This window comes from Diabrotica virgifera, chromosome 2, assembly GCF_917563875.1.
Source record: "Diabrotica virgifera virgifera chromosome 2, PGI_DIABVI_V3a".
Lineage (NCBI taxonomy): Eukaryota > Metazoa > Arthropoda > Insecta > Coleoptera > Chrysomelidae > Diabrotica > Diabrotica virgifera.
The window spans coordinates 260,670,466-260,698,223 of NC_065444.1; the positions used below are offsets into that span (position 1 = coordinate 260,670,466).

Below are 27,758 nucleotides of genomic sequence, written 5' to 3' on the forward strand. Positions count from 1 at the left end.
TTTATTCCTCTTTGTTTGTATAATATTAATAGATTCTAGAAGTTTGACTAGCTTAGAATGATTAGTTTTTAAAAAACTGGAGTTAAAACGAATAACGAATTTTTGTAGCTTGGTAAAAAATGCTATTTTCTTCAGAATAGAAAGATTAGCATCAGAGATACGAAAAAATGTTTAAATATGAAATTGTAGGTTATTTAATTTCCAAGGAGCTGGCCTGAAAAATTTTTTGCTGCGGCAAAAATTGAGTGAATTGTAAATGAGCCTACATCGAAAATCATTGATTTTTTCGATATAAAACTAACACTTTCGATAGCGAATAAATCGAAAACTATTAATTTTATCAAAAAAATGTGTAGAACATTTTTTGCTTTGAATGAATGTTTTTATCAACTTCTGCGGTCAAAATATAATATAAAATTTCCACCCCCGAGATGGGGTGGTAACCACTACCATGGTAAAAGCGCCTTTCGGCATCATATAGATTTTGATCCTTGGACTATCCACTACTTATTCTCAAATTTTCAAACAAATCGATCCATTCTGTAAAAATAGCGAGGTTTTGTCCTATAGTAAGCTTCATTACTTGGACTAAAACACTATATTTCAAATAAAACAGAACAGAATAAAAACTATGTTAAAGTTATAAAACATTACTTAAAATTATTAAAAAACTGAAGATCAAAAAATAAAACATATTTATATTGCGATTTTTTTAAACAAATATACTTATGAGGAAAACCAACGGATATTGCTTATAAAAATTAACTCTTCTTGCTTTACCTTTGGCAAATTCATTAATTAGATTTTCAATATTCAGGTCCTTTAAAAACGCAGATTCTGTAGAAATAATAGCAAGATTTTCTAACCGCTCCTGACCCATTCTAGATCTTAAGTAATTCTTAATTAGTTTTAGTTTAGAAAATGATCTCTCGGCTGAAGGTACAGAAATCGGTATAGTTTGGGAATGAGTGGACTAAGTTATTTTTTGCAATGTTTTTTTTTTGCCTCAAAAAATATTTAGTTTTGAATTGGATATTTATTTAACTTACTGAGTCAAAGGGCGCCTTTAACGCCTTGCCGCCGTCGTGCGCCGCACGACCTTGCCCATATGAACGGCGCGTCCCTGCTTACGTGTCACTTACAAGAAGCCCGCTGGCATAGTTGGTAGAGCGTTGGATCAGAGATCGGAAGGTCGCGGGTTCCAATCTTGGACGATTCATATTCTTTTTTTAATTTTTGGTTGTTTTAATAAAAATTTTTTGAAAGTGGTAGATAAGAAAGTTAGTTTAATATTTAAATAAAATACAAATAACCTGTTATTTTTACTTAGTATATTTACTTCGTTGAAATTATATAATAGAAGAATAACTTCTTATGTGCGTACAAAGTACACACACACATTCTTTTTTTGCTCTTTAAGTGTCATTCTGCTTCTTTTTTGGTCTGTCGAGTGACATTCGTCTCCTTTTTTGGTGTGTCATTCTTTTACTTTTTTGGTCTGTCAAGTGTCATTCTTCTTCTTTTTTGTGCCATTCTTCTTCTTTTTTTGGTCTGTCAAGTGTCATTCTTCTTCTTTTTTTGGTCTCTCAAGTGTCATTTTTTGTCCAATTTCTGCACTACGGATTTTTGAAGCGCCCTCTGCGGAAATATTCAGTTGCGGTGATAACAACACTGACTACAAATTGGTTATGTTTGGTTGCCCTAAACTGTAGGTATGTTGTCCCCGGAATCTATGTACAAATATGAATATGTAATATGTACAAATCTTGTACGAACAAACTGGAACTGGATTTCTTCTAAATCGGAGCGGTTCTTTAGAATTTAGAGGTCTTGCAATATTTTACCGTTAACGAACGTACTGTATCAACTGTATTGTTTTTAAACAATAAATGATAAAATAAAAATATTGACAGTTCAAAAATGTGAACATTGTGTGTGGCCTAATTTTGGGCTGAAAAACTGAAATGTATTACATTTTTACAAAATTTTGGAATATGTTTAATTCGTAGACCAATTTTAATAGTTATTTTCAATACAGTTTTCAATCCTCTACAAATAGTTTCTTATGTCTTTTGATGTAAAACAATTAGGGAAGCTGGAAGTCAACAGTTTAGAGCATGATACTATTAATAACAAGATAGTATCTTCCCGTAGCGCAAATACGTTCGAGTTTGCGCATCGCATGACGTAACTGGAGACCGGAATTTGAATTCTTGTTGTTAGCTTATAGTCCAGGCTGTATCGTCGCTCCCGTTAGGTAACATATTCCGATTCGATTTTGTTGCACAAACTCACTTAAAAAGAGTTCCTTATAACAAATACACAGAGATTAATAAAGCAAAACAAACAAATCTTGTATTTAAGAAATACAGTGATCACAAGAATAACTAGATAAACAAATGACCTAATTTCAGTAAAATTTTCAAATAAATATGAACAAACTATTTACATTATACTGGAATTCTGATGTAGGTACAATATAATTTAAAACTAAAAAGTAGGTATAAACAAAAATAAAAAATTTAAAACTAAGGAAAAATAATATTTTTATAGTGCAATTAAAACCATACAATTTAATCACTGACATAGATACTAATTGTATCTATATTGTGTGAACATTGTTTTATTTTTTTTAATGTCAACGGAATTTAAAAATGACTTACGTTACGTTAGGAAGTTACAAAAACTACCTATTAACGTTCATCATTCTTACGGTACGTTAGTGCTTTACGTATAGGGAGATACGTTAGGTTAGGCAGTTACAAAAACTCCCTAGTGAAATTTGGAGGGAGGAAATAAACGGATGTAAGCTTCTTAACTACTCATGACAGGTGACGTAAGAGTGACAAATGACGTTACAGAGCCACTGTGACCGATAATTTTAAATGGGACCTTATGGCAAGTGATACCTCGTTTGAAAGGTATTGAAAATACCTATTCAGTCATACTAATTTTTTGGGTTTAAGTTGCCTATGGTTCTTTTGTGAAAAAAGTTGACGTTTTTCAATTCTCCAGTAGTTTTTACGTCAACGTCAACCTTTTTGACAAGTAATCATAGGCGGATTTTTGAATTTTTATTAATTAAATGCGAAACTACAATTTTATATTTATTTAATTTATTCATCAAAATTAGCTTAAACTCAAACAAAATTAGTATGACTGAATAGGTATTTTCAATACCTTTCAAACCAGGTTTCACTTGCCATAAGGTCCCACTTAAAATTATCTATCACAGATCACAGTGGCGCTGTAAAGTCATCTGTCACTATTACATCACCTGTCATGACTAGTTAAGAAGCTTACGTCCGTTTATTTCCTCCCTCCAAATTTCACTATTATAGGTATAACCGTTCAAAAGATACGAAGGGGGTACGGACTTTTGACTAGCACTGAATAATGGGAATAAAAAGGAAATAAAGATCAAGAAACAGCCGAAAATGAAAATGACCTACAAAGATTAATTAAAGAATTCGAAGACACGGCGCTCATATATAACATGGTGATCTCAACAGAGAAAACTAAATCGATAGTGATATCAGCGGAACAGAGACGAAGTAAACTGGTCGAAAATAACCAAATAATAGAACAAGTGATGGAAACGGAATACTTGGGAATAAAACTGCCAAGTTACGGAAAAGTGGAAGAAGAAGTACAAAAACAAGTGAACATGGCGAACGGAGCAGCAGGATGTCTCAACAACACAATCTGGAGAAACAAATACCTCACAACGGAAACGAAAACCAGGATATATATCAACAATAAGACCGATAATGACGTACACAGCGGAAACAAGAACAGATACGGCGAAAACACAAAGACTGCTGGAATCAGCAGAAATGAAAGTCTTACGAAAAATAACAAACCATACTCTAAAAGACTGAGTAAGAAGTGAGAAAATACGAAAGGGATGTGGTATAGAAGAAATAAACATGTGGGCCAAAAGAAGAAAAATAGAATGAAATCAACAAATAGAAAGAATGAGAGAAAATAGAATAGTAAGAGACAAATCGCCAAATGGAAGATCATTGGGACGACTGAGGAAAAGATGGTCAAACAACGTCAATTGAGGCTAAAAACCAAAGTAAAACAGACATTGAGCCTATTTTTTATAAAGTAAGAAGAAGAAGTCATGTATTTTCAGAGAAGTTTCAAATTATTACTCAGTGTGAATTCTCAAATGTTTTTTAAAATTGCCCGATTCACTGAACTGCTTAAAACAAATCTGACACTTGTAAGGTTTTTCCCCAGTGTGCACTTTCAAATGTCTATTTAAAACACCTTTCTGAGAAAACTGCTTAAAACAAATTTCACACTTGTAAGGTTTTTCACCAGTGTGAATTCTCAGATGTTTTTTCAACGGACCCGATTCAGTGAAATGCTTAAGACAAATTTCACACCTGTAAGGTTTTTCCCCATTGTGCACTCTCAAATGTTTTTTCAACTGACCTGATTCACTGAATTGCTTAAAACAAATTTCACACTTGTAAGATTTTTCTCCAGTGTGAATTCTCAGATGTTTTTTCAACGAACCCGATTCAGTGAAATGCTTAAGACAAATTTCACACTTGTAAGGTTTTTTCCCAGTGTGCACTCTCGAATGTGTTTTCAAATGACTTGATTGACTAAACTGCTTGAAACAAATTTCACACTTGTAAGGTTTTTCGCCTGTGTGAATGTTCAAATGTGTTTTTAAATGACTTGATTGAATAAACTGCTTAAAACAAATTTCACACTTGTAAGGTTTTTCACCAGTGTGAATTCTCAGATGTTTTTTCAACGGACCCGATTCAGTGAAACGCTTAAGACAAATTTCACACTTGTAAGGTTTTTTCCCAGTGTGCACTCTCGAATGTGTTTTCAAATTACTTGATTGACTAAACTGCTTGAAACAAATTTCACACTTGTAAGGTTTTTCGCCTGTGTGAATGTTCAAATGTGTTTTCAAATGAGCTGAGTGAATGAATTGCTTAAAACAAATTTCACACTTGTAAGGTTTTTCACCCGTGTGAGTTTTCAGATGTTTTTTCAAATGACCTGAGAGAAGGAACTTCTTAAAACAAATTTCACACTTGTAAGATTTTTCTGCAGTGTGTATTTTCAAATGTGTTTTCAAATCACCTGCTTGACTACACTGCTTAAAACAAATTTCACACTTATAAGGTTTTTCACCAGTGTGCACTCTCGAATGTGTTTTCAAATGACTTGATCGACCAAACTGCTTGAAACAAATTTCACACTTGTAAGGTTTTTCACCAGTGTGAATTCTCAGATGTTTTTTCAACTTACCCGATTCAGTGAAATGCTTAAGACAAATTTCACACTTGTAAGGTTTTTCCCCAGTGTGCACTCTCAGATGTGATTTCAAATTACCTGATTGACTAAATTGCTTAAAACAAATTTCACACTTGTAATGTCTTTGCCTGGTCACAACTTTTAAATTTTTATTTAATGTTTGTCCTTCAACCTGTTGGCTATTTTTTGCTTCGTGAGATGAATGTTCAGTTATTGGCTCCACAATTTCCGTTTTATTTTCCATTTGAAGGTAACCTAAAAAACAAACCAACTATAAATGATAGGAAACGCTTGAATAGGAAAAATGATAGTAGAAACAAGAAACAGAGAAATGCAATGATTAAATTAAGACATCTCTTGAACTGGTTGCGGTATCTCTTTCTAGCACTTTGTATCGAGAACCTAACATGAAACTAAGTGGGGGTATACTCACAGAAGAGTGAAACATCACTGAGCCAACAAAAAAGATGGTGTCCTCACTTCACTCAACATGACACTTTGGTTATGTTAACAATTTCAGCCCAGGCATGACATTTTTTTTAATGAGATCTGCAGACCGGAAATTAATTTTACTTAAATTATCAAATATGAGCCTTTAGATAACCCAGAATATAATTTCCATTCAAAGTTAGTCAATTGTGTTATATGTTACGGTTTTTTTTTAAACCTTCACAATTCATGTATATGTGTTGGACTGAAAGATATTTAAATGCTTTAAAACCCCCTGGTTATGCCTATGGTAGTACAATAAAATGGTTGGTTCGTTTGCAGAATGGGTCTGTTGAGTTGTTTAGGAATGTCTGAGAACATAGAACTGTGTGTTCTTTTTCTGGCTCACGATCTTTGTGTAGGTTCTTGTCGCGTAACTGAGTCAACCATGGTGTACTTCGATGTTCGTTTGGGGATCGAATGACATTGAGGTAAGACGGATGACATCCGGTCTGGCCATCTTGGTTTTTGGTCTTGACGACAGTGCTCTGTGTGTTGGCTAATTCTGTTTCCATCGGTTAGAAAATACGGTCCAAGTTTGTGAGAACTTAGCGTCTGGAAGAGTTTTGCCAGTGACGGATTTGGGGCCGTATATTTTGTAGTGCGGTGGAAATTTTGACTTGTTACGAGCATAACCTCAACAAGCTTCTCTGTTGGCCGCATAAAAACCTCAGGCCAACTTCCTGAGGGCACACTTGGGGGACCAGTGGCTGTCCGCTGCCCAATAGTCAGTAACCAGCACCAGTAACCAGCGCCAGTAACCAGCACCAGTAACCAGCACCAGTAACCAGCCCTAGTAACCATCTAGTACCAGAGTAAGCAAGGACAGAGAAAGTCAGTACCCTTACAATATTTTATATTATACCATATTTTTGAAGTTATACTTCTTTACGAGCGATAGGAGGGTGAATTTTTATATGTTAAAACCTACGATCCCGGCGCATGCGCATTATAACTTTGTTCTGATTGGATGTTCAAATGACATGTCAAAAATTATCCAATATGGCAGCTGTAGCGCAGTTGTGGTTTGGACGGTTGACGGTTTGGTTATGTATGGTTGTTGCGTTTTAAAATTTGTGGGAAGAGAAACAACAAAGGTTAGTTAATAGTTATACTGCCTTTTTAAATAGTTTTCATATTATATTTTTGAAGTTATACTTCAAAATGTCTTAATTTATGTATGTATTAGTCCAGAAAAGGTGTGGAAAGAATTTATTAGTGTTTTTAAATATATTTTTCTACAAACGTGTTAAAAATGCAATTTTTAGGACTCCATAGGAGCGTTAAAAATGTTACTTTAAGGCACTAGTGCTTTAAAAATTTTAAGGCACTGCAGTTAAAAGTGAATTGTCAAATTGTGAAACGTCAAAATATTTATATTTCATTTATTAACATTAATATTATTAATACAACTTGCGCAATTTGAAAAAGGTGGTTTAAAAGGTTTTTTATTATAATTTTGTGTCTTTGGATTTGTCTTCCTTGGGCGTAAAATAATAAAACATCTATTTTTATATTTCACTTGTCACCGTGATGTATAATTATGTATATCTGAAAGGTAAGTGCATACGGCTTGATGGCCTTGTTGGTGGAGCATTAGACCAGAGATCATAAAATCGCGAGATTGCGGGTTCAAATCCCGGACGATTCATATTTTTTTTCTTTTTTTTTAATATTTGGCATTGTTAAGTTTTGGTTCATTTTTGGTAATTATTGTTAATTTTTTGTATTGTAACTGTTAAGTAGGTATATTTATTTCGTTGAAATTATATTATAATAGAAGTATAACTTCTTACGTGCGTACAAAGTACACACACATTCTTTTTTTTATATGGGCCATTCCACGAACATACGCCTGTTTTGGATTATTTCGACAACGAATATTTTACTGTGCAACATAAGAAGTACGAAAGTAAATGGCGCTAATAATTATTCCAATAAACAACAATGTAATTTGCAATTTACTTTCGTTCTTCTTATTTTGCACAGTAAAATATTCGTTGTCGAAGTAATCCAAAACAGGCGTATGTTCATGGAATAGGGTATACTCCATAGTGTGTCTGTACCTACCATTTTTGTACAGATATAGGTCCTCCCTCTACCCTCATTGTACACCTGGATATAGCTATAACCAAGTAATTACAGGGTGTATATTGAATTGTACTTAGTTAATTCCACGGGTAGACTTACAGAAGTAGGTATTTGACACTAGAGGGTATAAATTATTCACATTTATTTTGGTATAAGAATATAAATATAATGTGGTACGGTACATATCTGATTCTTGCTGAACGTGGGTAGATTTCATTAATCAGGTTATATTGTATGTGATAAGTTAGGGTTTCTTTTTTTTTTGAAGTCATAGCAATATTTTATATTTAATATTTAGTTTCAATAGTCATTATACATTTTCTTATATTTTGTTGCAATTCCCCTATTTTCTGTTTTTCATTTTATGTTCAATAAATAATTGTTAGTTACAGGTTGTTTTAATGCTCAGAAATAACCGGGTCACCTTCTGCTGAACTCATAATAAATCCCTGAGACGAGATAGAGAGATTAACTGAATTTTGTATTATATATTGTGGAATATATTGATATTCAGTTTATTTATTCAGTAACATCTCTCGATCTTTATTTTCTGTAACATATATAATTGTCAATATAATTATTAGCAATAAAAGTAAGAGACACGGATGGCTCACCTGGTGTGGAAAGCAGTTTTTCGGGGATTGTTGATGGCTTGTCGGTTCTTATTATTTGACTAAATTAAGGCGTTGGGGGTTACTTGCGAATATTGCATTATTTTACAAGTAATTGTTGAACGCATAATTTGAGAAGTGTTATAAATATCGCAGTATGTCTTCTTTTGAAGCTGAACAAACTCGGATAAAAAAACTATACGATGAAGTAATACCAGATGAAGATATTAGTAACAGGTTTGGAAGCAGTGATTTATCAGTTGCAGATGATTTATCAGATGATTTTACAAATATAAAACAAACCTAAGCTTTATTTTTGTTTGGAATAAATATTTGTACAAGTACATATGACTGTTTTTTATTATTCATGACTTGACATCAAATTATCCTATTTTGAAACTGCAAACACTGAACTGTTCCTTTAGACTGGCGTTATTCAATGGTATAATAATACATAAGATTGCACCGTGTCCCTTAACCTGCTCACGTGGTCTGATGTAAAATTTAGCTGTGAGACACACCCGTAAGCTCACATGGTCCGGCAAGATCACAGCACCGTGAGACAACATCTGTGCCACGTGGGGATTAACTTGTTAATATGAAGTAGTAGTACGGTCTATGGAGTAAACTTGCCTAAAGTTGGACCAATTACAAACAAGCATTACGGCATGGTAAATTTGAATTACTCCTCCTAGTTTAAAAACAGAGTATAGTAATAGTCGGTGTATAGTAATTATGTTCAAGCTGTTTAATGTTGAGTCCATCCAGGGCCGCCGCTACCATGTGTGCAAAGTGTGCATCGCACACGGGCGGCCGATTATAGGGGCGGCCAAAAGCAGGCCACTGATGATATTTTTTTTTAAACGAAAATAAATTCAAAAAATTAAATACATAGTAATGATTTAGATATATCTATAAACTCGTAATATTTCAAACAATTTAAACAAAAATGCCAAAAAATGTTATTTATTATAATGAACTGCCCTTTTGCAGTTGTAGTCATAAAGTAGTTCCAGAAATGCTTTTTAATTCAAAGTGACTGGCGGCTTTCGAACTGACTGTGGCTAAGGCTAAGGCCACACGGGCGATAATTTACGGCACCGTAAGAGCAGTAAACCTGACGAGGCATTGGTTGACTAACTCCTATTTTATCTACAATTAGTGAAGGAGTTAGCCAACCAATGGGTTTACTGCTCTTACGGCGCCGTAAATTATCGCCTGTGTGGCCTACTGGTCCATATGCGATTTTTTCAAATTCTGAACATTTATGATTTGTTAAGAGAGTACGATACGTCAATACTTTCCGAGAATTTAGATAAGTGCTTGTTAAGTTGCTCTCATTGAGTAATAAAAAAGTCTATTTTACTACTCGATGGTTGCTCTGTTATAATATTGTTCCTATGTATGGTTATAGATGGGTTATAGTTCAGTCAAGTTGAGAATTTGATGATTTTAGACACGCTTTTGATAACGATTTTGTTTGCAATATACATATAGTAGTATGCCCGTTTCTTTTGCACACTACTTTATTTCAAATAGGCCTGGATCCCGCGTACCAAAAAAAGTTGATTAATAGCAAGTTGAAAATCTGTTAATGGCTTAACGGTGTCTAGTCGGACAAACGTACGGGAACACTGGAACAGGGAAAGTTTTAATTGTGGAACAGTTTAAAAATCTGGAACCTTAGATTAGGAAAACGTCCCATGTATTTTGTCGGGCAGAACATCCAATTGATTTGTTATCTTTTCATTAAACTCTCATGCAAAAATCAGGCTGCAATTACTAACCAACATGATTCCTGTCATTTGACATGTTCTTGGTGTTCTACTCATTAAAATACCCAGTTGGTGATAAACACCAGTCTGATTTTTGCATGAGAGTTTAATGAAATGGTAACAAATCAATTGGAAGTTATGTCCGACAAAATACATGGAACGTTTTCGTAGTCTGACGTTCCAAATTTTTAACCTGTTCCACAATTAAAACATCCCCTGTTTCAGTGTTCCCATACATCAAAGTTTGTCAGACCAGACACCGTTAAGTTATTAACAAATTTTCAGCTTGCTATTAATCTACTTTTTTTGGTACGCGGGATCCAGGTCTAAAAGTAACGTCGAGATCAGAGCAATTTTTATTCATATACGCGTTACGATTACAATGTATCTCCTGCACATTTCTTTAAATACATACTAGTACCTATGTTGAAACAACTAAAGTGTTAAAAGGGGGAGGCAAATATTAAGTTGCACACGGGCGGCCAACACTTTAGCGGCGGCTCTGAGTCCATCAATCTCCTCAACAGTGAGAAAAGATCAACACTTCAATAAAATAACTTTATAAAATATGTCCACCTAGATAATAGCCTTTTCTTATTAATTACATTAACAGTACTGTTAAGAATCGTCTCTAAAAAATGTGAATTTTAATAATAGACAACAGTGCGTAAATAATGAATTGCGTAAAAAACAACTAGCATCGAGATCGCGGTTATTATGTTTTTGAACATTGCAAAGAGCAGTCAAATTATTAATAAAACAGACGTTGCACTTTTCTGTTGTAATAACAGTGAAACCCCGATAAGTCTGCCTCCGATAACCCGGAAGTCCGGCTAACCTGGACCGATTTTCATCAGACAACTTTTCAACAATAAAAATGTATGTAATATAATATTTGAGAGATAATGGGTACCTATTTGTGTAATTTGAACTATACGATAGTAAAAATGACTCATGGCACACGGCAGCGGCAGAGCGACGTTCATTATCTCGGGCTATCGGAAACAACAGGCACCTGTTATTCTTTATTTATTTATGACACACGGCGGCGGCAGAGCGACGTTCATTATCTCGGGCTATCGGAAACAACAGGCACCTGTTATTCTTTATTTATTTCAAACTGTCTTAGCATTGTTTAAAAAAGACTATTAAAAAAAAGAATGTGTGTGTACTTTGTACGCACGTAAGAAGTTATTCTTCTATTATATAATTTCAACGAAGTAAATATACTTAACAGGTTATTTGTATTTTATTTAAATATTAAACTAACTTTCTTATCTACCACTTTCAAAAAATTTTTATTAAAACAACCAAAAATTAAAAAAAAAATATGAATCGTCCAGGATTGGAACCCGCAACCTTCCAATCATTGGCCCAACGCTCTACCAACTACGCCACCGAGCTTCTTTAAGTGACACGTAAGTTTCGGATATAATTACACAACACGGTGACAAATAGACATATAGAAATGTTATACCTACATACCTACATAATATTTTATTATCTTACTACAGAAAAAGACAAATCCAAAAATTATAATAAATAATACATTTATTAAAAACACTAATATATTCTTTTAATGACTTATTTGCGCTGATACAGATACATACATACCTATCTTGAAAGATTAGCAACGAACTATTACTGTCTGTGTGCGCATGCGTGCAGATTTATGAAATTTTACTCTCAATCGCGCCTAAAGAAGAATAACTTCAATAATTTTTTAAACAATGGTCTTTTAAACAATGAAACAGCCACTGTTCTTAAATAACATAACATCGTTCCGATGGCATACGAAATTGACACAACAGTTTTTTTACCTAGAAATGAACAATACTCTATCTATACTCTATACAACTATTCGCGGTGTGCAAGTACAGTAGAGCGTCGATAATCCGAACTAATTGGTACAGGGGTAGTTCGGATTATCAAATTGTTCGGATTATCGAACATATGTTCAAAATACGTACAAAGCTCATAAATATAGTACATATGTACATATATACATACGTTTTAGTTGCAAGGAATAAAACACCTGCATAATAAACAAATTAATATATTTTTTGCACGATTGATCATTTTTGACTGTTTACCGTGACAGATTTTACGTCAGTAGGTGACATTTACTAGCAACTCGACGGTAAGTAATCCAACTCGACGGTAAGTACTCCAACTCGACGGTAAGTAATTCACTTACCGTCGAGTTGAAAAATCTCTTAATTTTAATTTATTTTTTGAAAGAATAAAGAAAACTAACGAATTATTTATTAATATTGAAACTTATGGTACAATTTGTTAAATTATTTAATGAAATCCCACTTGTTTGGGCTGTGGTTTCACTTCTAACAGAAACTCCTGCAGAATCGCATACATTAGTAGTATCCAACATTTTTTCTCTTCAAATACGCGATCAAAGTTGAAAACTTGGAAATATCAATGCCATCATAAAGAAAAACGGTGGATTTAATCATTGAATATTCTGCCCAGAGGCTTCCAGGAGCTTTCAACTGCATATGTCTTTGAACGAAATATGCCAATAGAGTCTTTTCTTCGATTCTTAAATTCTTGCCTTCGCACCACTTTTTAAAACTTTGGTAGGTATTTTGATAACGGATTTTGGATATTTCGGGAATAATTGCGGAACACCCTTCTTCCCAAGCCCGTTCAATTTCTTCAAATTCACTTTCGCTCATATTTTAATTTATAATAATCAAAATTGTACTTAAAATTATTGACAACTAAATAAAAACTCAATTCTCCATTGTTGTTATGCACCCTAGTTACTACCTAACAACCAAAGTATCTATCTTGATAAAATGAATGAAACTAATTTAATTTTATAATTTATAATGGTATCAATCGTGCAAAAAACGTTATAAGCATGTCGAACGTTAAGGGTAACCGATCTCAGACAATAATTGGAGTCGTCGCGCCGCTCCTCCTCCAAACAATTGTCTTCGATCGGTATAAAACCCTTACCGTTCTCCATACTTAATATACTAGTATGTATTTCTGCAAAAACAAAACAAAAATCCGCGGTCATATTTTGCCCATATTGTCATATTAAATCCAAAAATTCGGTCCGCGTTCATATTTTTTAATTTAATAATTTTTTTTGCGCTCGAATTAGCGAACGTTCGGATTATCGACGCTCTACTGTACTTGGAAGGGAATTGAGAAACGATCGTGCGCGAATAGCGGAGAAATATTGCAACTATCTTAAATAATTCATATTGTCAATTGAAATTTATTTATTTATTTATTTATTAACGGGATACCACCCAATTTAATCTATACACAAAATATTATAATTATTATCTAGTGATACAATAAATATAAAGATATAGTAAATATGTATGACAAAAATTGGCGATGCAGCTATATAGGGTGAGGCAGATAAAGGGCCTATTAGAAATATCTCGAGAACTAAAGGCAACTGAATTATGAAAATTGGAATAAGGGGGTTTTGAAGCCTGATCTATTTAATGAAAATATTTGCATCGATTTGGTACTTCCGGTTATACCGGAAGTTGCTTATAACTTCGTTTTTTTAAATGGGACACCCTGTATATTTTTACATTTTTGGATTCTCCTCGATTTCTTCTTTCTTAAAATATAAGGTTTTGTAACATTATACAGGGTAGGTTAAAAGATAATTACATTTTCTTATTAATTTCGTAGCAATATTCACACCCTGTAGGATTGTAGTAGTTTGACATAATAAACTCTATTTATGTTCAAATGATTTTGAATATAGTCTACTTTTGTTGACAATTATTACTGTAGCTAAATTTTTAATTTTAGTATACAGGGTGGGTCGAAACTCGGAATGAGTATTTTCTGAGTTTTCTTAAATGGATTACCCTATATTTTAGTATTGTAATGAAATGACATTCCATGGTACTTTTTTATTTCTTAAGCATTCCCTATACCTAACTGCTTTAATTTGTGTTTAATTGTTAATCGTACCAACAATCTTAACTTCGATGGTGTTTTGATAGCTCAACCATTATTGGCAATTTTAAGTATAAGTCTAGATTAATATGTATTTATTTCCAAAAAATTATTTGTAATTGAATATTTTCACGGCCAACCTAATACAATGCCACCTATTTTGTGTTGCAATTAATGTTTGACTTGAATCACCAATAACTCACGAATTAAAGCAGTTAGGTATAGGGAATGCTTAATAAATTAAAAAGTACCATAAAATAACATTTCATTATAATACAGGGTGTTCCATTTAAGAAAACTCAAAAAATACTCATTCCGAGTTTCGACCAACCCTGTATACTAAAATGAAAAATTTAACTATACCAATAACTCTTAACAATAGTAGACCATATTAAAAATCATTTGAACATTAATAGAGTTTATTATGTCAAACTACTACAATCCTACAGGATGTGAATGTTGCTACGAAATTAATAAGAAAACGTAATTATCTTTTAACCTACCCTGTATAATATTACAAAACATTATATTTTAAGAAAGAAGAAATCGAGGAGAATCCAAAAATGTAAAAATATATAGGGTGTCCTATTTAAAAATACGAAGTTACAATAAACTTCCGGTATAACCGGAAGTAGCAAAGAGACCAAAATATTTTCATTAAATAGTTTCGTATTTTTTATGGGAAATAAGCCACAATTTTACTAAAAAATGAATTTATTAACGTTTCGAATAGTATTTTGTATTTTGACAACGAAACCCGATTTGGGCTTCGAAACGTTAATAAATTCATTTTTTAGTAAAATTGTGGCTTATTTCCCATAAAAAATACGTAATTATAAAAATGCCACAAGGAAATAGCTTCAGAACAACATTAAATAGTTTATACCTCAAAACTCTTGTATTCCAATTTTCATTATTCTCTTAGCTTTAGTTCTCGAGATATTTCTAATAGGCCCTTTATCTGCCTCACCCTGTATAGAAAAAACAAATATTAAAATAATACAAAGTAAATAACAAATATGAATCACATAAGATTACAATTTTTTTTTTAAACACTGTCTACAAACATTTTCCGCAGCGCACAGCAACAAATCAAGGTCTATTCTATTTCCATTTAGAATGATTCTACTCAGCGGAGAATGCCTACCAAAGTTGCAGCGATGAAATTTAATTGCAAAATTTTGGGATGTTCTAGTAATAACCCGGTCTATATAGACATTTCAAATAACAAAAATTGCCGGAGAGCCAAATTTTGGTGGAGAGCTAGGGTATACCATAACAAATAAAGTTTAAAAAGTCCCCATCGATCCCATATGTGCGTCAAAAGTTATTGGGGGTCAAAGGTCAAAATTTGAGTTTTTTTGGATTTTTTTCGAAAACGTTAAGTTTTATCAAAAAAAAAACCTTAAAACCAAAGTTGTAGATCTTAAAATTCTCTACAAAAATAGTCCTTACTATTTTTTTCCTAAAAGTTGCCATTCCTGAGATATCGCGATTCAAAGAGTCACATTATACATGATATGCACACGTTTCCACACCACCTGTGAGGTAGTGTACTCGGCGCGTGTTTTTTACCTTGGTTTCCCCTGTAGGCCTACTCCACTAACTGTTTTGACAATTTTAGGATAATTTAAGGAAACAATACCGGTCAAGTTCTAGGTATTACCTTATTATTGATATTGATTATTGATATTGCTATTGATTATTAGGTTAACTATTGTTTTGATTTCTTTAGATATTTTAATCAGATTCATATTCTTGAAAGTCTACTTCAACAGTCAAGTATTCTTCGATTTCATCTTCTTCCTCTTCCTCTTGCTGGATGTTCAAAAATTGTTCAAATGTGACTGAGTCATTGGTCTCTTCATTAAAATCACATGAGTCTTCCTCTGTTGTACTAAACTGGACATTTGAGCAAGACTGACCTTGGCAGTTGGTACACACTAGAGAACACAGCAACCCGACTTTTTTACATCCACATTTGGCACTGCAACCTTTTTTGCAATTGCAAAAAATAGTGTTAAGGAGTTTTTCTGGAGCAGGTGGGAGTAAGGTTTTAATCGGTTCCAGAGTATTATCTATTAATTTCCAACCCCAGTCTTCTGGATTCAGTTCATTGCCTTGCCTAGCCATGTTTGAACTTTATAATATACTCGATACAAATGTTGAAAAGCAGATGCTGATGTTGGAGGAAGACATGATAGTTGTACTTGTTTCTTGTTTCGCGTATTTTTTACAAAAGTTAAGTATCGGTATTTATCAAGACAAATAATTTTTTTTGAGCTCCATAAACCGCAAGAAGAAAGCGAATTCCTTCCGTAATTATTGTTTGCGGTGTAGAATCAAGTTCTATAAAAACTTTACAGCAGTCAGTCAAATCTTTTTTTTCGAATAATTTAAGTACTGACGTTTTGCCCCTTCTGTACATTGCGGACGTAGTGTCGCAGCCAGTTATCGCATGTAAAAATAAAATGTACTTTTGGCATTTGGGATAAGCCGATAAACTATTCGAAGAATATATCTCTGTTCGCTGTTGAGCCCTTCCAGGTTTCAGAAAATAAATAACTTTATCTACTGGAGTCCTTGCAGTAATCAGTACCAACAAATCAACATCTTCACCAACTACAATTGTTGTGTTTGTTGCCTTAAATTTTTCAATTGCTGTCTCAATTATAAGGACATCTGCGTCATTTTTAGCTTGCTTCACTTCAATATTCGCAGCTGTTAATTTGTAAGTTAACATGGAAATGAAACGAGATTTATTATTAATGTTGGCGAAAAATTGTTGTTGATTCACTGGAACTGTTATATTTTCATCAAAGATAATCTCGGAACCCGATGATGTTTTTGTAGTTCGACGACGTTGTTCTGCAGCTTTAATATTCTTTGTCGAGTCATTGTAGCCGTCAAATACCACTGTCACTGTAAGCCCGTAATGTCTGCGTAGATACTGAACATATTTATCAAAAATAACGCTAAATGTTTCTTCTCGATCCCACACAACGTGATGTAGTAGGTACCCTCCATCAATAATGTAAGTAGCGTTTCTACGATCAACCTCAGTATTGACTGATTCAAAGCAATCATAAATTGCTGACTTTGTTGTTTTACGCATTCCAGCTGCATCGAAAAGTGATAAGGGGTAAGGAGCTAATTCATACTCAAAAAATTTTTCAATCTCATCCTCAAAAGCTTCAGTGATACTCAGGGGCGTCATTTGGGCGTCCAGGGGGGGGCATTTGCCCCCCCCTGGCCCTAAAAAATGACTGAAATTTACAAAAAATACATCAATATTCATCATAACATCATATATAATGTATTGTATATATAGTGCTTGCCCCCCCAAACAAAATTTCAAATGACGCTCCTGGTGATACTCATGCGTTGAAATAATAATACAGGATCTATAGCTACTTCTTCTTCGTGAACTTTCACGTTTCACGTTTTCAAGGACAATTTTTGTAGAGAATGTTAAGATCTACAACTTTGGTTTGAGGGTTTTTTTGATAAAACTTACCGTTTTCGAAAAAAATCCAAAAAATCTCAAATTTTGACCTTTAACCCCGAATAACTTTTGACGCACACATGGGATCGATGGGGACTTTTTAAACTGGGGATTTGTTATGGTATACCCTAGCTCTCCACCAAAATTTGGCTCTCCGGCAATTTTTGTTATTTGCCAAGCATTTTGATGTCTAAGTTGACCGGATTATAACTCTAGAGTCTAGAGGGAACATTAAAGTGAGAGTAGATCATTGCAATTAATTTTTGAATTCAGTAGTTTATGAAGAAACAAAACATCAGCATACATCCGTCTGTAAGATAGCCTAGGAAGGTTTAATTTATTTCTAATTTCTGAGTAGGAATGGTCACTTAAAGGTTTGTGTAATTTAAAACTTAAGTACCTAATGAATTTATTTTGGACTTTTTCAAGCTTGGCTATATGGACTTCATAAGTGGGTGACCAAACAACTGAGCAATACTCAAGAACAGATCTAACTAGGGAAATGTAAATCAGTCTGATGGAATTAATGTTATGCAAACATCTAGAAGTTGTAATAATGAAGCCTAACATTTTAAATGCCTGGTTATTCACATAATCAAAATGAGCGCAAAAATTTAGTTTGGAATCTAATAATTGAACACTTAGATCTCTTACAGTTGATACAGCCTTCAGTGGTTCTTCAGCTAATTTGTAATTATAAAAGAGGTTGTTAATTCTTCCACAGAAACTAATAAAGTGACATTTTCCAACATTAATGCTCATTTGGTTCCAATTGCACCATGCCATAATTTTGTCGATAATTCTATAGATTTTTAAATCATCAGCAAATAGCAGAGATTTAAAGTTAATTTGAGATTTAATGTCATTAACAAATGTATTAAAAAGGAAAGGCCCTAACTGGCTTCCTTGTGGAACACCAGATGTTACGGAAATTGTCAAATTGATGTACATTTCATATCTACTGCCATTGAAGAAGAAAAATTATATGTTGCTCCACAATATTAATATGATATGCAATTATTATATAAAGGTAAATTTAATTAATTGTATTTTGCTTGCAGTACTGCATTTTAATACCTAATTTTATTTACTACATACAATTGTTTACGTTTTAATAACATAACCTGAATCTTATTTTATCTTATAATTTTTTTGGATTATGGCCTTGACAATTATCCAGTAACCAGGACTAATATAATTGGCCAATATAATTAAAAGTGCGAATAAAGTTGCAGAGCATAGAAATAGGTGTCGCTTTGCAGAACTTGCACGGTCCCAATAGGTAAGTTAGATGTGTACTGTGCATATATATCTGTTTTTCAATAACGGACTTATTTTATAAGTATACCGTATTTTATTAATTTTTACCATACTCTCCGGCTAACCCGGATTGGCCGCAGTCCCGATTAATCCGAGTTATCGAGGTTCCACTGTAGTTAGTTTTATTACAACAATAAAAATTGAAAAGTATATTGGTTTGTGTAATCAATAGCGGAACAAAGTCCCCAACAAGTACATATCAATGATATTACATATTTGTTTACATATCTTTTACTTAATGGTTTAATTGGCTTCCAAAAAAAAATGGAACCACTATATAAAATATGTAAATTGAATTTCAGGAAAAAATGTTGAAAGTCAGACCAACGAATATAGATGCAGGTCTATATTCATTGGTCAAACAATACTTTAACTGAAGCGCTTATTGTATAAAGGATATAAGACTGCAATACTTCGTTTTAAAAAACTCAAAAGAAGTAATTATATAGTTTAAATACTTGAAGACCTATCAAATTTTGTTCTACATAATGAAATGTAGAAAGAAACTAGAAGAGTGACACGTGATACAGCAAATTTGGCTTTAAAACTATTAAGACCAAAAGGACAGTTTTAAGGACTGGGACTTGTTTCCTTAATACATAAGAATATATTATTCTTATATTTTTCAGGGTTTCACTCTCCCCTTTTCTGTTTCCCTTTTCTTCTCAATTTAATAATCTCACTATGTACTTGTATCAGAGATATCAGACATGATGCTAATGAATATTCTTTAAGGGGATGGGTACATAGTTTCTGCTCCAATGCTATTCAAATGGGATTCATTTTTTTTTAAATCCTGAGAAGGCTAATAAGTATTTTTGAAAAATTTAAACGCAGAATGAAAGATTACGTTATTAGCAAGGGCCGAAAGTCCCTGAGAACTTCTATAATGTTTATTTTAATAAGTTACAGGGGTGAAAAACTAAGAGAAAATTTAGTGTGATTTTTAATTTTAAATACCTCATTCAAAATAAACTTTTTATTTATTCAAGAGACTTTCGACCCTCGGTAATAATTTAGTCTTTCATTCTGCATTAAATTTTTCAAAAATGTTTATTAATTTTTTCAGGACTTGAAAAAAAATGAACACAATGTCCGTGGTAATATTTTCCAAATTTATCTTTGTCATACAACGCACTCAGTCGAATAGAATATTGTCAGCATATTGTCAGTCGTGACAATTTTAAATATTTGACATGGCATCAGGAATATTTTGAGTTGTTGATTAAATAATATTGATAGTGTATTTGATAAATAATTGATTTAAGATGCGAACTTAATAAAAAGTTATTTATTGTTTATTATTTATGGAAGATCCGAAGCAGAGAATACACCAGGATATATTCAGTGATCCAAGTATTTTGTTGTTATATGTTCAAAATTGTAAGCGTTTCATAGTAACAATATATTATTAAAAAATCACTTTATCACCTTTCCCCTTTTCTCGATTGATTATTAGTTTTTGTTGTACGGTAGATAAATTATTACAAACACTGAGTACATAGTTAGTGAAAAAAATATCATATTAATTAACTGAATTAATAATTAAGGCAATTAATTATACAAGTAACAGTTATCTAAGAACATTAAAGAGATTTTCGGCCCTCTACTTTTTGACGTATGTTAAATGTAAAACGTTATACTTGTTATGCGCATTGAGTAATAAATAAGGAATAACGTATTATACGCTCAATAAAAATTTTATCCTGAGATATTTCGAGTATGGCGAGAGATACACATTTCTTTATAGACTCATTGATCTGCCGACTTTAATTTAACAAAATGTAGTATATCTTATGTTGAATTCGTACTGATACGGACTTATTCCCTTTATACAATCAGCGATTCAATTGAAGTCGCCTACATTTGTTATATTTCTTTTGTTATAGAAAATATCTCGTTGGTCAGACAATACTTTAATTATTGAAGTTGCCTACATTTGTTATACCTATGTATTTCTTTTATTAACAAAATATCTTATATTCCCTTAAATTGTATTTAAGGTACTAGTACACTTTAGAATACAAAAAATAAGCATTTTTTCAAGATTTTTTTTTCAGAACCTTTATTAAAAATGAACATAAAACTTTTTACATATTAATATCTATTTTGTAAAGCATAAAAAAATATATCTTTTTTATTTGTGTACTTACACTAATATTGTAGAGGGCGCCAAAGTCGAAGCCTCGAAATAAGTAGCTCCGATGGCGGACAGTTAATCTCAGGATTGGGATCTCTGAAAGAAAAAAATCGTACTGCATTTGAAAAAGGAAGGATTCTTACATGACAATTTACCACCGTTAGTGAAGAATTCCTCAAAAGAAAGATTTTACGGAAATTTGAAAAATTTTTGTGAAAAAGTCGCCCGTTTTTGTTAAATTTTTCACGGATAAAAAATATTTATCTTTTATTTTTTGGTTAAATTGTGGTAAATTGTCACGTAAGAAACCTTCCTTTTTCAAATGCCGTACGATTTTTTTGTTTCGGTTATCCCAATCCTGAGATTAACTGTCCGCCATCATTTTTCGAGGCCTCGACTTTTGCGCCCTCTACAATATTAGTGTACGTGCATAAATAAAAAAATATATATTTTTTGTACTCTCTAAGAGTTAGAGATTAATATGTAAAAAGTTTTATGTTCATGTGTAATTAAGTTTCTGAGAAAAAAATTCTTGAAAAAAATGATTATTTTTGGTCCTGTAAAGTGTACTAGTACCTTAAAATAAAAATTCAGAGGTATATACCAAATTATCCCAGCTAAACATACATAAGGGTCCAGGGCCTGATGGAATCCCACCCAAGTTACTAAAATACTGTAGTTTTAATCTTGCTCGTCCCTTATTCTTTATTTTTCAAAAATCATTACAAACGAGTGAATTCCCTCCCATTTGGAAAGTTAGTTTTATATCACCGATATTCAAGAATGGCGATAGAAGCGGGGTTCAGAGCTACAGACCTATTAGTATCCTTAATACTATACCTAAACTGTTCGAGAATTTAATATGTGACAAAATCAAGCCTACTATACAAAATGTAATCATTGAACAGTATGGTTTTGTTATGGGGAGATCAACTGAAATGAACTTGTTAAATTATACCTCCTTCTTAAATGAAGCATTGGAAAGCAAACAACAGGTAGATGAGATTTATACAGATTTTTCCAAGGCATTCGACAGGGTCAACCATACGTTATTGTTACATAAGATCGAACAGTTAGGTTTCTCTGATCCTCTGCTTAGTTGGATTCGAAATTATCTATTAAATAGAAGGCAGATAGTTCGTATTAAGAATTATTTCTCTAATGAAATTATAGTTAAATCGGGGGTACCTCAAGGCTCCCACTTAGGACCTATCCTTTTTAATTATTTATAAATGACATAAATAAAAGTTTCAATTTTGCTCAATTTCTTCTATTTGCTGATGACCTTAAATTATTTCACATAATTACCTCTGATTTGGATCATTACAATTTGCAATCAGATCTTAATGGTCTTGTGGAATGGTGCCCACTTAATGGTATGGACTTAAATGCAAACAAATGCCATGCTATAACTTTTAGTCGACTAAGAAACTTTGAGAATAATTCTTACTATATACGGGACACTAGGTTACAATTAGTTGACTCAGTTATAGATCTGGGTGTTATTCTTGATACTAACTTGAATTTCAACCTACACATTAATAGCATGATTTGTAAGTCATTAAAGATGCTTGGCTTTGTTAAAAGATGTAGCTATGACTTTAGGACTGCTCATTCTTTAAAACTTCTTTATTGTTCTTTGGTTAGACCACATTTAGATTATGCATCATGTGTTTGGTCACCTCAATATAATAGGGAACTTGCACTAAAAAATTTTTTTGCATAAAATTGTTAATTTATGTTTTAAAATGTTATATTCAAAATATTACCCCTTAACAATGAATAGTGTACGTACAACATCTAATCAAAGTTTCGCGCCTAAAATTTCCGTTTTAAACAACTTCAAAAGCGAGACCTGGGGTCTGACGTCACAGGCCACTCGTATCGTTTGTCCGTTCGGGGTGGGCTATTGAATTTAATGCAGTTTGCCCATAGATAAATAATATAGTTGAAATATCTTGTTTTACTCTGTGGCAAAAATGATTTTTTCTGTGACAGGCAAAATATTAACATTTTATCTCTGTTGACATGTATCAAAAAGTTCTTTTTTATGAAATTACTTTGTTCATTTCTTGTGTTGAAGAACAAAGAAGAAACAAGTAACTTAAAAATAAACAAAATTTTTAGTAATAAAAGTAAGAGTAACTAAAAAGTATTGGTGCTACTATAGTATGCGGTCTACAGTCGGGTTTCTACTATAGCTTGCGGTCTACCGAGCGATGTGGTGTAAGTACATATAAGCTGACATGATAAAGATATTAACTTGTAAAATTACAATAATGATTCTTCTTATTTATGCGTATTATTAACTTTGTAAAGAAGGATTTTGTTGGCTATGTACATGTTCTATCGGTACGTCTGCTAATCACCATAATCTTTTCTCAGAAGGCTTTGAACACAATAATGAAAGGCTCCAGTAGGTACTAATAAACATTACAATAAAATATAATCTTTATTATAATGCAAATTACACCGTAATCTTTTCCAGGATATACGAAATCCTTCGATTAGAGGTAGGTAGATCAAATTCACGGGGTAAACCGTATACTATAATATAATGGTACCAAACTATTGTTATAAACGGTTTAAACATGCTTATTAATAACTCTTACTTATTTGCCTTGACACCTCGCATATTATATCCAATAGAATAGCTTTTACTACTTTTTATAAAAGTTGCCACGATGAAGACATCAACGGTAGGTAAGTTAGTCAGATTGACCTTTTGAAAACCCTCGTCCGTCATATTATGCGTTTTAAACTCTTTACAAAGTAGCACTCAACTTTATCAATTTCAGTTTATAACTAAGCTGATTGGGGAACTACTTATTACAATATATAAGATAAACATAAATAATACCTAGGAATTTTTCATTAAAGACGATTAAAATGTAATATACCCGTGATACCTACCCTAATCGCGTTGTTTCCGCCGGTTGACCGTGGCCGGTGACGTCGAACCAATAGAAGGACGTTCAAGAGCCTCCTAAGATATTTGAATTTTATAGCATTTTCAAAGCGCCGTAATTAGCGTACGGGTTAACAATATTTGTTTTTTTCGCATGCAAGCGTTTTACGATCATGTTACCTAATGTTTTTTAATATCATTGTAATAATTAAAAATTTTTGCAAGTTCCCTATTGTCACATTAATAAAATCGAACAAGTTCAGCGTAAATTCTTACGTTATTATGCTTATAAGATGCATCTCAGTGGTCAAAGTTATGAGTCTTTACTGCAAATTATTCGACTTGACTCATTACAGAGTCGTCGTCAACATAAAGATCTTTGCTTCTTATATAACTTAATTCATGGTCATAAATTCTGTATCTCACTCTTAAATAAAATTGGTCTACGTGTACATTCAAGAACCACCCGTTCGGTGACCACCTTCCACGAAGTCATTAACCGTACAAACTATGGTTCAAGTTCCTATCTTTGTAAAACTATTAAATTGGCATACACATTATCTCCGCATATTGATTTCTTTATGAATGACTTTACTGCGTTTTCCACACAATTACATTTATATTTAACTTAATGTTCTAATTTCAAGACTGATTTGTCAATTACAGTTATTGTCTTTGTTCTAAGATAAGTTGTATTATTTGTCAATTGCAAAATGTTTTACATATTTAGATTTTATTACTTTATATTATAGGATTAGCTCTCAATTGTTAAATGAGAGCAAGTAATTTTATTTTTTTATTATTGTTTGTTATGTATTTACCAATTTTGTACCTACTAGATCTTATTTTGAATTGTTTTTCTAATTTGTGTGACATTTTAATTGTATCATGTACTAATGGACTTCGGTCCGTCAATAAATAATAAACAAAAAATAAAATTTACTATTTTATTGGGAAATAAGCCACAAAAAGTTAAATATGTATGGAATTTGTTGACGTTTCGACTTCACTTCAGAAGTTGTTATTAAAATATTATTTTATTATCATTGATTAATAAATAAATAAACGATTTATTTTTCAATAACATATTTTCTTTTTGTTATTTTATTCACATTGGCGGAACATTAAGCACAAGCATTCCTTAACTGTGTCAATGAGGTTAGCTTTGTACGTTGTCAAAATTAATTATAAAATAACATAAACTTACCATAAAATTTTAAACTCCAATATAAAATTAAAGCGTTTATTTAAAACCAACACTTGACCAAAAAATAAAATTTTGGCAAATCAAGAAACACTTCCCAGCCATCTGTTGTTTTTATACAACTATTCAAACATTCCATGTAGTTTACTCCAGACATCTGAGAGTTTTCCACAACTGTATGTGTCAGATGGATAAAGAAACTACTATTCTATGAGAAAAATACATAAAGTCGAATTTGCGAAAAATGGACATCTGTTGTTTTTCAGATAAATGCTTCAATTAGTTGTGAAAACAACTGTTTGTATACTATAACAAACTTCAAAATGCAAAAATTCGACAAAATAACAACAAAAAATTTAACAAACTGACAGCCACAAAGGTAAACAAACCAAAACATCAGAAATTGTACTTAAAATATGTAGTCTTTTTTTGTAGTGTACCCTCGAAGATCGCTAGAAAAATTTACACTCAAAATAACAAAATTCAGTTTGGCAACACTGTGTGAATGTTGATAGTAACATATCCCTTTTAAGATAAACAGAACTGTAATTTAATCCAGACAAATTAATATATTTTTTGCCAACAAAAATGAGATTTTTCAACCAAATAATGTTTCAAATATGATTTGATATGCAAAATAATTTTTAATTGGCTTCTGCTAATGATCTTGCTTTTTTGTCATTAAAGTAGAAAAAACTTTAAATTTCACTCATTAAATCATTATCGCCAGTTATCGTCTTAATTATTTTAACTGTACTAATATCTGTCGACTAATTCTGAATGATTAATGGGTTGTTAAAACATTTTATCTGTAGCGGCTTCTGGAATGTCCGAACTTCACTTCGACCATACCTATCTCTTTTCAATGTAGTAAGTCTAGATTGTTCATAAAAATAACATGTGTTTTTACTTAATAACAGGCAACAGGCAGTAGCTGGTTTGTCATTAGTTTCATGCGGAGATGTTGAAAAAGTATCTATTTGTTACAAAGTACTATAGTTTGTTTTTAAACCAAGAGGAGTGATTCAAATTTACTGTGCTGTAATGTTTGTTTGTAATTGGTCCAACTGCAGGCAAGTTTACTCCACTGTTATAAAATTTTGATACTAATGACATTTATCCAGTTTTGACACTTTGGCATTTCATAGGTTAATTCAGTTATATTGGCGATTTTTTGTGTTTTCTGTGTTATTTCTTTAATTTTTAGTTTTTTAGTCTGATTTGATATAAAAAGCAGTTGTTTTTAGAACTGTTCAGTGACGTATTAATATAATATAATTATGGATTACCGTTGAGGGCCGACATGATCAACCAAAAAAAAATGTATTTGGTTATTTTTCTAGTGACTTTCTTGGGTGTGAATCTGTCTTTTTAGTTTACTCCTCCTGGTTAAAAAATAAACTAGTTACTTACGAATAGCGAAAGTAACGATTACTATACAGAGAGGCAAATCGTTACTTTGATTACTTCATTACCTCGTACCAATCGTATCAGAGGGAGTAACGACTATTGTATCTACTTTGATTACCTCGTTACTTTGTACCAATCGTATCAGAGTGAGTAACGACTATTGTATCTACAACCAGTACACTTGATTACTTTCTACCAATCGTATCCCAGCGAGTAAAAACAGATCAGTGAAGGTCGTTGTTATATCAAAATACCTATACAAAATGCCTACCTACTGAGAAATACGATTCTTGATATGATTACCAGTACTCAAATACAAAAGTAATCATAGTAATCAAAGTAACGAATAATGTAAATGACTACTTTACACAAAAGCAACAATTTGTAACGAACAACATGGGTAAAGACTTGTGGACTCAGTGCATGGGAGAACTTTATTATCATGATCTACTAACCTTTTTCAGTTTTTTGGGTTTTTTCATATGTGTTCAGTTTATCATGTTGTTCTATTTCAGTATTCAAGGAACATTTCTTTAAATCCAAATAATTATTTGTGTCACTTTGCCCAATGGATTCCTCCTTTATTTCACTCTTCACAAAGTCTGCCAGAGGAGCATCATCCAAGTCATTATCCTCTGTTTCTATTTTACACGTTTCCTCGATAATTTCTTGTTTCACTTCCATTTCAATAAACTTGATTTTTATGTATTCCTATAACAATTTTAGAACTAAAAAGTGAAATAACTAAATTTATACAACAATTTTATAAGAAACCAAACTAAACTCTCGTTTAAAAACTACACCATAGATAGTGACATTAATGTCAAATGCTATTTAAATGAAAACTGACACTGACAACAAAACTGACAACGAATCATAGACATAATAAAAGGTAGACCAGGCAAGGTATGAGCCCTTCTGTGCAACAAGGTGTTAACGTGTTGTTACAGCCAAATAAAGATCGAGAAGTGATAATGAATAAATAAAGTTAAAACTATTTTATCTATTAAAATTTAATTATGAATATATGCATTTATATTATAATATAAAATAGAAAAT

General features: G+C 32.3%; 1 protein-coding gene across 8 annotated transcripts in view; it reads right to left on the reverse strand.

Moving 5' to 3' along the window:
• Positions 1-27,509, reverse strand: part of LOC126880582 (zinc finger protein 91-like) — an 88,526-nt gene extending 61,017 nt beyond the window's left edge. For 3 of the 8 annotated variants that reach the window (XM_050644538.1, XM_050644535.1, XM_050644532.1), the window contains exons 1-2: positions 27,155-27,509; positions 5,371-5,547 (exon numbers count right to left, since the gene is read on the reverse strand). In XM_050644538.1, coding sequence (XP_050500495.1) covers positions 5,371-5,547; positions 27,155-27,383 — 406 coding nt within the window. In that variant the 5' untranslated portion in view covers positions 27,384-27,509. Of the gene's footprint in view, positions 1-4,278; positions 5,548-27,154 lie in introns of all 8 variants that reach the window. The other 5 variants (XM_050644534.1, XM_050644537.1, XM_050644533.1 and 2 more) reach the window with 5 other exon arrangements.
• Positions 27,510-27,758: the final 249 nt, after the last annotated feature.